The sequence below is a fragment of the Piliocolobus tephrosceles genome, chromosome 3 (genome assembly GCF_002776525.5).
Source record: "Piliocolobus tephrosceles isolate RC106 chromosome 3, ASM277652v3, whole genome shotgun sequence".
In the NCBI taxonomy this organism is placed as follows: Eukaryota; Metazoa; Chordata; class Mammalia; order Primates; family Cercopithecidae; genus Piliocolobus; species Piliocolobus tephrosceles.
The window spans coordinates 183,429,551-183,439,585 of NC_045436.1; the positions used below are offsets into that span (position 1 = coordinate 183,429,551).

Consider the following 10,035-nt stretch of genomic DNA (forward strand, 5'->3'; position numbering starts at 1 on the left):
GGCCGCGGTCGGGGGCGGGATCGCGGCAAGGGTCGTGCGCATGCGCGGGCCGCTGCGTGTGAGCGAGCGCCGCCGTCTGCCCTCCCCGCCCACGGCCCGCGCAGGTGACACAAAGGGGCCCGTGGGCCTCCAGGCTGCTCCACCGACCCCAGCCCCGTGGGACCCGGGACGGCACCCCGAGTCCCGATCCCCGGCCGCTACCCCGTCCCCGATCACGACCCCACGGCTGGGCCTGCGGAACCGGGGTGGGAGCTGCGCCGTGCGCAGCTAGGGCTGTCCTGGGGCGCGCGCTCCCGGGCCACTCGCGGGAGCGCGCCCCCTCCCGCCCCGAGGCCGCCGGCGACCGCGGCCGCGCGCTGTGGGGGAAGGGGACGGGGCCCGGGGGCCGGGTCTGACCGTGGAGGAGGCCGCCGCCCTCAGACCGGGCCCAAAGCGCAGCCCCCGGCGGTGACGCAGGAGGGCCCCGGGGGTCTCCGCTCCCGCGAACTCCGCGAGGTCCTGCACCAGCCCGGCGCCCCCACCTGCCCCTGCCTGTGCCGGCCCGGGTCCCGGGGCGCCTTCCTTGCGGGCTGCGGCCACGGAAGCAGGGAGCACGGGCCGACGCCGGGCTCACGGCCATCGCCATCTTGTAGCGCCCGCGTCCTGGGCCGGCCCGGGCCGCTCCGCGGAGCGTCTCTCTCCCTCGATCCCGGTGCAAAGGCAGAGCCCGCGCGCCTGATCCCCGGGCCAAGGCTGGAGCGTTCTCTGGCGGCCTCCAAGGGCGCCGGTTTCCAGAAGCCCGGCCGGGGCCAGAGCCCTTTTGCTGTAGTCTCCGCGATTGCTGGGACAGAATTCCTTTCCAGTGGGGAAAAGGGAAGGCGGTCGCGCCCTTTCCGGTGCCCTGAGTGGGGAGGTGAAACCCTGAGAGTTGGGGCTACAGGGCCCGGAGCCAGGGCTGAGGCGGCGGGTGCGCAGGGTGCTCCGTGGAGCCCGAGCACCACCCCACGAGTCCTCTCCAGCGTTTCTGTAGGAGCTCGGCAGGGAGCACACGTCCCTGGGGAAGAAAACGGCGCTGGTGGCTGGGCCTGCGCCGCGGGCGTCCTCGCTGAGCTCCTAGCGCGTGGCCTGTGCGCGTCTGTGTACTCGTCTGCGGCTTGGGGCAGGGTTGGGGCAGCACCGTGGGGTAACTATTTGCCGTTGCAGCTGAGGATGACAGCTGCGGTTTGGGGGTCCCACGTTCTGTGTCCTGGAACTTTGTAGGGCGTGGCTCTGCCCTGGGCCTCAGCACCAGGTCCCCCCTACCTGCCCAGGCCTGGCCACCTCCCTCTGGGGTCTGGGTTTGGCTCCTGGTTGGCACTGTCAGCTCTGCAGACGCGTTTTGCCCGCTGTGATGCTGTCGCCCATCTTTGAGCACCTGCTTCCATGCTGGCGTCCTCTGCAGAACTCTGGGAGGGCCATGCGGTGGGGGCTGCATCTGCTCACTGCCCGGCCTGCCTGTCCGCCTGCCTGGCCATTTTTGAGGTGTCTGCCATGTCCGCAACATGCACTTCGTCCTGTTAGCCTTGACCAGGGCAGCTGTTAGTTCTGAGAGGTGGACATGTGGTTGGGAATGTCAGTGAGTACAATCTTCCCTTCTACACACTTGTCATTAACCTGAGAACATGGCAGTGGGGGAGGGGAGGTGTAGCCCGGGGTGCACAGGACTGTGGGCTGGTCCTGTCCGTCTGCTGAGTGGGATGAGCCTTGGCCCAGTCCTGTGGACTTGGCGCAGAACCGACCCCAGCCACGTCCTGGGTGGATTGGAGGTACTGGCTGGTCCTGTCTGCCTCCTCCAAGGGCTGGGAGCCCCCCACGCTTTGGACATTTGTAGTGTAAGGTTCCATTATCCAGCAGACAGCCACTGTTAACAGTCCCTCTGTTAATAAATTTTTTCTAGAGGAACCCTGGACAGAAGTAGTCACGTTCTCCAGGAAATGGGCCCCAGGCTCTAGAGGCCCAGTCTCTTCCTTTGGGGCTCAGAGGTGGCTGTTGAGCCACACCTGGCTCCCCACCAGCCTGGCAGTTTTTCTCCTCTGCCTGTAACTAGCCCTTTCAACGTCCTGTAGCCAATGCCCCCAGAGTGTGACCTGGTCTGAGCTGATGGTGGCGTCTCTGAGCCAAGAGGCGTTCGGCTGGTACCACTAGTGTTGCTGAGAACCCTTCAGGCAGCTCTCTGTGCCCAGCTGTGCCCTGGCGCTCCCCATGCAGTGCCCAAGTCAAAGGCATGTGCCCTGTGAGGTGTTTACCCAGGTGACTCTCCTTCTAGAAGGACTTCATGTTTTCTGCTCCACTCAGGGCTGGAGAGGGCTCCATCCGGGTGGTGCTGACGGTGCAGGCCTGGCTCAGGGCCCAGGGGTGGCCAGGAGGTGGTGGAGGCAGCAGGTGGTGTCCTCCGGGTTCTGTGGTTGAACTGCATCCCCCGAGGGAACGCTGGTCAGAGTACCGGGGTCCTCTGGTGGTCGCCGGAGTTTGGTCGCTGTGGGTTAGAGCTCTGTGCTGGGAGTGTCTGCCCCCCAGGTCCTCCGTTGTCGGCTGCAGTGGTCAGGGCCCACTACTGTCCCCCACACTGGGTCGGGGTAACCCACAAGATGCCACCCGCGTCACTGACCGTCCCTTCCAGAAGCTCATCCAGCCACACACTCCATGTGGTATCTCCCACGAGGAAACGTTCACTTTTTTCCCGTAAAGTCAGAAATCGCTTGGGTGGCCTTTTGTCAAGCCAAACATTAACCTTGAGTTGTCTCTCTGGGTGGCCCCAGGCGGTGCCAGTTCTTATGGGCGTTGAAGGAGAGTGAGGATGGCCCTAAGGGAAGCCCAGTTGGTTTGGATGGGGAGGAGTTGGGGCTACGGCCCCGAGAGAGGTGTGGGTGGCGTTGGGACCAGGCCCCTTCTGACCCTCCCCTGGCACCGCCAGCAACTCCCCAGGCCTGGTGTGGCCCATGCCACCCTGCCTGCCTGTGCCACCCTGCCCCACCACCCGTGTCACCCTGCCCACCCGTGTCACCCTGACCTGCCGCCCATCTGTGGTGTGAGGGCTGCTGCGCTGTCCTGTCTGCATGGCTGGCGTGAGCCTCAGAGGTGTCCGAGGCTGCCTCTCAAGTGGTGTCGTGTGTAGAATGTCCTGTTGAGAGGGAAAGGAAGGGTGTAGCCCTGATACCCCACGCGTGGTAGGAGCCGGGAAGGTGGTGTTCTGGGGGTCCTGGAGCTCACAGGGCATGTGCATGTGCTCGTGCTCCCTGAATAAACGGGGAACGTACGGCTCCACGGATGACCTGGAGAGGAATCTTGCTGGCAAATCCGTGCCTTTGATCGCAGCCCCTACGCTGTGTCCTCTGAGCTGTGATGCGGCCACGCAGGCCTCGTGGAGTACCGTGGCTCCCTGGCTCCTAGGGATGCTGCCGTCGGAGGTGCCGTAACGGCTCATGGATGACTTGGGCGGTGTCTGTCTGGGGCGCTGTCGTCAAAGGAGCTGTATCAGCCTGTGGGTGACAGGCAGTGTCTGAGGGAGGTTCTGGTGGCCCCATGCTCTCAGCCCAGTGCCTCCATGCTGCTGTGTAGTCCCTCTTGGGGCCCTGCCTTCTCTGCCGTTGAAGGGCAGGGGCTCAGTTCCCTCTGGGTGGCAGGCGGCTGTCTCTCAGGACCGGAAGGCTCCAGGTCAGGCTGTGCACAGCCTTCGTTCATGTCAGCTCCTGGCTGGGCAGCACAGGGGCCTCCAGGCCTGGACAGCCAAAGGGGGCATCTCACCAACGCCCAGATGGCTGTGCTGGGGACTTATGGCAGGACAGCTTTGTCATGAGATGGCCACTCGAGCCTGGAGTAATCAGGGCTTACGGGGACAGGGCTGGGTGAGGGCCGGTGAGATCGCCCAGCCTGAGGGTGCGCTTCTGGTGGTTGGGGAGCTCCTTCCTGGGCAGCCCCTTAGAGAGGGGGAAGAAGATGGGGTTGGTGAGGAGGGGCTTTTGGGACACAGTGTCCTGGTAGAGGCTGTGGGGGAGGGGAGCAGACCGGTTGGCCCAGCAGGGCTGGCCAGTGGAGGGACGTGGAGGGTTGGTGGCTGCCGAGCCTGGGTCTGAGCAAGCGGGGATGGGGACCAGGTGCTGAGGCTGGGGAACGAACGGGGGCAGCCACTTGGTCCTGGCGCATCTTGGGGTCCCCTGGGATTTCCTGGGAACCCCAGTGCCCAGAGACCCGCTGTGGCTGTCTGGCGGGGGGGCAGGTCCCAGCCCGTGGTGACCCCCAGTGTGCCAGGGCAACCCTGGTCCCTCTCCAGAGTGGACTGATGCCCAGCACACATGTGGTTCAGGGCCGAGTGGGCAGGCATGGCCAACAGGAGGGAGGACCCAGCAAGCAGCTGGTGATGTGTGTCCAGAGACAGGGTGTTGACATGTGGCCAAGAGGCTCTGGGGTCATCGGGCCACCACCGTGCAGCCCCCACCCCAGGGCTTGATGGCTCCAGAGAACCTGGGGGCTGCTGCCCTCACCTCACCCCAATTTTCTTTAAATGAATTTTTATTTTAGAACAGTCTTAGCTTTATAGGAAAATAGGAAGCTAGCACAAGCTTCCCACGTGCACTGCACTCCATTCCCTCGTGGGTCTGTTGAGTGCTTTCTTATAACGTAAGGTTAAGCGTCTGCAGGGTGAGAACCTGGAGATTGTTCTTGTGTTGCTGTGCTGAGAGCCGTGTGTGGCTGTGAGTTTTTGATGAGGAAAAGCAGCGTGGGTCCTGGGTTTGGATAGCGCAGGTCCCTCTGGGAGCCGAGTGCCTTCACCTCGGAGCGTGTGGGGGAGGTACGGAGCTGGAGCCCTCGACCCTGACCGGCCAGCCAGGAAGGCCGTAGGAGGTCAGCCCCCTGGCGTGAGGTGCCCAGGGCCTCCGGCGTCACCCTGGGTGGGGGTTCCAGGACTCAGACGCTGGCTGTCAGTGGGGCAGGTGTGGCCCAGCAGGGGGCTGCTTTATGGGTGCACTGTGGCCCCAGGATGGTGCAGATGATGGGCAGACCTGCCCCAGGGCTGTTTCTGAGACAGAGGCCCCTGGAGGAGAGCCAGGTGCTGGGCCTCAGGTGTCTGTCCTGAACTGGGGCAGCCTTGGAACAAGGAGCTGCAGGAGGTCCCTGGGGCATGGGGCCCTGGCAGGGCCACCCCGGGGAGTGCAGGGCCGCAGGAGTCCTGCCGCAGGTTCCTCGGCTCGGGAGCTCACAGCCTCCTCACTGCAGAGTCCTTTCAGGAGGGCCAGGGTGGCCTTCCCACATCTGCTTCCTCCTCAGAGACACAGGTGTGGGTACGTACTGGCCAGTATTGATAAGCATTGAGTGGTATTGATGGATGTCGAGGAGCCTCCAGGAGCAGCGGCCGACGCCGTGCTGCTGTGGGCAGTATCGATGAGTACTGGCTGGTGTTGATGAGTTTGACGGGGTGTGGGTGGCGTGGTACTTTGCCCCCTGGCCAGGCTGGTTCGTGGGTGAAGTGTGACATTCAGGTGGTTTTCTCCTGTCCTTTTAGTTTCTGTTTTTATGGAGGATCCGGGTGCCACGGGGGGATCCGGCCTTCAGGGCAGGAGGCTGCAGTGCAGGTCAGGGGGGCCCAGACGCAGGCAGTGGGGTCCCACTCCACAGTGTTGCTCTTGGGCTCTCCATCGGGAGCCCCATACAGCACCTGCCGTGAGGAGTGGCGTTGGGGACCCTGGATGGGAGCTGTGTGCGTGGGGCTACACCTCAGCCCCTATGATGGTGTCTCTGGAAGCTGGAGGCGATCGGCCTGTGTGCTGGAATCCTGCAGAGGGAATTGAGGGGCGGAGATTTGTCTGCGAGGCCTCTGGCAGGGGCAGCCTTACAGCGCACCACCAGGGTCTTAGGCTTGGCTGAGTGGCCCCTCCTGGCCTGGCAGGCAGTCGTCTCTGCCCATGCCTGCCACGCTGCTGGGCTGGTGGTGGCTGGCTCCTGTCCTGGTTAGCCTGATGTCAGCTGCACGTTGGGGTCAGCCCCTGTGCTGTGTCTTCATGCCAGAGCAGGGGTCAGGTGTGGGTGGCTCAGTGACACCCTCCCAAGGGCTGGGCGATCGTGTGCACTCCCAGCACCCTCTACCTTGCAGGGCTGCGTTCCTGGAAGGCTTGGCCCCCTCAGGGCCTGTGCACCCCTGCCCCTGTGCATTCAGCCATCAGGGTTCATGCCCTCAGCTTCCCGCCAGGCCCTGGTCGTAGTGGGCAGGAAGAGCTGAGCCGTGCTTTTGGGAGAATCGAGGGAATGTCACTGGGATGCACCAAGGGTCAGAGGTGGAGCCGGCGTGGCCCAGGGCAGGCAGTACCAGGCCGGATGCTGGAAAGCCAGCAGCTCCTCTCCTGGTGGCTCCTGGGAAGTTCCACGTCCTTGCCTGGTCACAGAGGCCCGGGAATCGGTGACATGAGATAGAAGCTTCCAGAACAGGAGGCAGAGCCCTTCCACAGTTTCCCTGCCCACAGCACACACCCTCTGCCCTCCGCCCCTTGGTTTTTGGACACTGGGGACATCTGGGTGCGGCTAGAGCCTGTGGGGGTGGCCGCAGCCCTGGGGGGCTGTTCCCAGGAGTCAGCCTAAGGGCCACTGGGGCCCGGCCTCGGGCCTGGCACTGTGAGCTCGGGGTGAGCGCCCCTCGTGTGTGCGGCAGGAGCCGGGGCCCCTGGCTGGCAGCAGGCTCCCAAGTCCAGGTAGGTCCCAGACAGCAGCCCCGGGTGTGGCAGATGCAGTGAGGTCCACTTCTGAGGCGTTCCCTGGAGTCTGTGAGTTCTGGTCGGATCTTTGATGGCATTTTAATGTGTCTCTTGTGTTTGATTTTTAGTAAGACTTTGACCCCGACGCAGGCTTCAGTGATTGCCGTGGATCAGAAGCCTGAGCGCTTTGGCTCGAGACAATTAAGGACGTGGGATGAGGCTCCGAGACAGGACGCGGTTCTGCCTGGGGATCCTGAAGATAAAAAGCTTTGAAAAGTCGAATTCATGGTCGTGGAAGCTGAGGCCATATTAAGAGATGTCAGGTTGGTAGGAGTTCCTGGCTTCGGCGGCAGGTGGAGCCAGCCGGTCTCTTTGTGACCGTGTGGAGGAGGCACTGCCTCGGATCACGTCCAGGGCCCTGGGCTGTGCCGGCGTCGGGCCTGACTGCTGCCACCTGGCCCCAAGTGTGCTCGGGGCGAGGACGGGCGTCCTTCCAGGGAGGGCTTCCTGCACACCTGGCGGCAGAGCACAGCTGGTCAGGCCTGTCCGTGGTGTCTGCTGTCTGTTTCTGTCGGATAGTGTCCGAGAGGCACGGAGCCTCCACGTGGAGGCCGCCAGCAGGAGGGCAGACCCCCACATGGAACCCTGGAAATCTCAGGTGTCCACCCGGCTGCCCAAGAGCAGGGCTGCGGCCCCTGTGGAGCTGTTCCTCGTGGTTGATCTGTGTTCTCTGGCCCGGAAGTGCGTGCAGCTAGAAACAGTCTTGGGCTGGGGGGTTGCTGTAAAGCCTGCTTCAGCACAGGCCGTGTGAATGTGAACCTCCTGAGTATGTCCCCAAGCCCGCATGGGGGGCTGTCCAGGGGAACCCTGGCACGGTGGTCGGGGCAGCTCGTGGCTGATGTGAGGAGGCACCTTGGGTGCCTGAACCTGATGGGGCCTCGTGTCTCCACCTGCTCCTCCCTCCCCACCGTTCCGCTAAGGAACCCGGCTCCCACTCACCCAGCACCCGGGAGTCCCCACAGGCAGTTCCAACGTGGGACCCGGCTCCCACTCCTCCAGCACACGGGAGTCCCCCCAGGCAATTCCGATGCAGCCGAGTGGTCTGCAGTGGTCCTGCGTGTCCACGCCTTACTGGTCAGAAGTGAAATCCAAGGACGCTGAGAGCGGGTGTCTGTCACTCACTCAGAAACAGCAGCATAAACCTTTCCTCTCAGGAGAAGTAATCACCACGCACAGTGGGGAGGAAGGCCGTGTCAGAGGGAGGCCGTGTACAATGTCACTGGGCGGCTGCCGTGGTGCTCGTGGGCAGCTGCAGTCCGGAGGAATGAAGGAAAGGTGAACCAGGACACGGTTTTGACCGTGCAGACGCCATGCTCGGGATCTGGGCAGGTCCTGGTGCCTTTCCTGTCTTGAAGGCAAGTGGGCGGAACGGCCAGTGGCTCCTCCGAGGACGCTGGGGCGCAAGGACTTTGAGGGAGGGTCATGGGCCCAGCCGTACTGGGAGCCCTTGGCTTTGGGATGGTCAGTGGAGACCCATGCCCCGCCCCCTGCAGGCACATGCTGCAGGCCCACTGCATCCGTGGGCTGTCCACCAGGGCGTTTCTTTTCTCTGCCGTAGGTTCCAAGAGGCACTTCCCTGCTTCCTGGATACTGGCAGCTCGGTGGCCTCTACTCACCAGCAGGTGGATGGGGTGGGAGACTGGGCTGAGGGTGCTTATGGCCGCGGCCACTGGGGAGCCTCCTGGGTCACTGTTTCTTGGTTCTGTCCTGCAACTCCCCTCCTGCTGCCCAACAGTTCTGGAGGCTGCTTGGTCTCCTGGGGCCGGTCTTTAGGGGTGGACCGGCTGGGCCCTGGCCCCAGCTCTGCCTCTGCCCAGCTGCCATGGGCCTGACGGTGGCCCTGCCTGGTGCTCCCTGCCCAGCACGGGGCCGTTGGGCGGTACCTGGAAGCTGTCATGCTTCTGTGACGCCTCAGAGCCCTTATTTCTCCACTTGGCCTCAATGAAGCTTAGTTGTGTCGTACGCAAAAGGAATGGGTGTTAATGATCTTTAATCATCTCGTTCTGGGAAGGTCAGGGGCACAGAGTGGACTTTAATAGGTTTTAACCCTTTTCTTCCCTGGCTCTGTTTCCTTTCCCTTCAAATCTATAAATGGAAGTGATGCCAGGCAGAGCGTGGGGGGCGTCCCACATCAAACATTGGTGACCCCGTCAGGGATTCCGGGCAGCCACGCGGTAGCCCAGGCAGGAAAGGGACAACCATGTTCCCAAAGGCCCGTGCTGCCATCTGTGTTCTCCAGTGTCCTGGGTCCCTCCTGTCCCCCTGCCTCACGGAGTTGCCCTGGGGTCTCGGAGGGTCTGGGAGGGTCTTGGAGGGTCTGGAGGTGTCTTGGTGGATCTCAGAGGGCCTGGGAGGGTCTGGGAGGGTCTTGGAGGGCCTGGGAGGGTCTGGAGGTTCCTTGGGGGCTCTCGGAGGGTCTTGAAGTGCCTCAGAGGGTCTCAGAGGGCCTGGGAAGGTCGCAGAGGGTCTGGGAGGATCTCAGAGAGACTGGGAGGGTCTCGGGGTCTCGGAGGGGCCTTGGAGGGTCTGGGAGGGTCTCGGAGGCCCTGTGCCCAAGGAGGATGGTGGTGGGTGTCTGCAGTCTGTGTCCACTCGAGTCGGCGAGCTGAGGCACACATGAGTCTGTCTTTCCCGTGGATTTTTAATTTACTTACAAATAGCAAAACATACAGGATAGAAAACCCGCCGGGGTCAGCGCGCGTTGGCCCGTGCACGGTGGGTGGCGTGGAGTGGGCTGTGGCCGCAGAGCCTCAGTGGTGCGAAGCTGAGCACTTGCCTCTGTCTTGCAGGCGTCCGACCTCCAATCATGAACGGGCCCCTGCACCCGCGGCCCCTGGTGGCGCTGCTGGACGGCCGGGACTGCACAGTGGAGATGCCCATCCTGAAGGACGTGGCCACTGTGGCCTTCTGTGACGCACAGTCCACGCAGGAGATCCACGAGAAGGTACCACCACGTGCTGGCGTGGGGCTGGAAGAACCACATGCTGGAGGGGAGTGGGGAGGGACGGGAGCACGGCAAGCCCAGGCCGAAGCAGGTCTATGTGCCACTGGGGCAGGAGCAGCCTCTGTCCCAGTCGCCCCATGCCATCGGGAGGTGGACACGGGGTTTCTCCTGCGCCCCATCGGGAGGTGGACTCGGGGTTTCCCCTGCGCTCCATCGGGAGGTGGACTCGGGGTTTCTCCTGCGCCCCATCGGGCGGTGGACACGGGGTTTCTCCTTCACCCCATCGGGAGGTGGACACGGGGTTTATCCTGCACTCCACCGGGAGGTGGA

General features: G+C 63.5%; 1 protein-coding gene across 6 annotated transcripts in view; it reads left to right on the forward strand.

The window, feature by feature from the left end:
* CTBP1 (C-terminal binding protein 1) overlaps positions 1 to 10,035 on the forward strand; it is a 41,414-nt gene that overhangs the window by 5,948 nt on the left and 25,431 nt on the right. For 2 of the 6 annotated variants that reach the window (XM_026449209.1, XM_031935389.1), the window contains exons 1-3: positions 25 to 104; positions 6,830 to 7,024; positions 9,551 to 9,705. In XM_026449209.1, the coding sequence (XP_026304994.1) occupies positions 7,018 to 7,024; positions 9,551 to 9,705 (162 nt within the window). In that variant the 5' untranslated portion in view covers positions 25 to 104; positions 6,830 to 7,017. Of the gene's footprint in view, positions 1 to 24; positions 105 to 4,053; positions 7,025 to 9,550; positions 9,706 to 10,035 lie in introns of those variants that run through there. The other 4 variants (XM_026449207.2, XM_026449208.1, XM_026449206.2 and 1 more) reach the window with 4 other exon arrangements.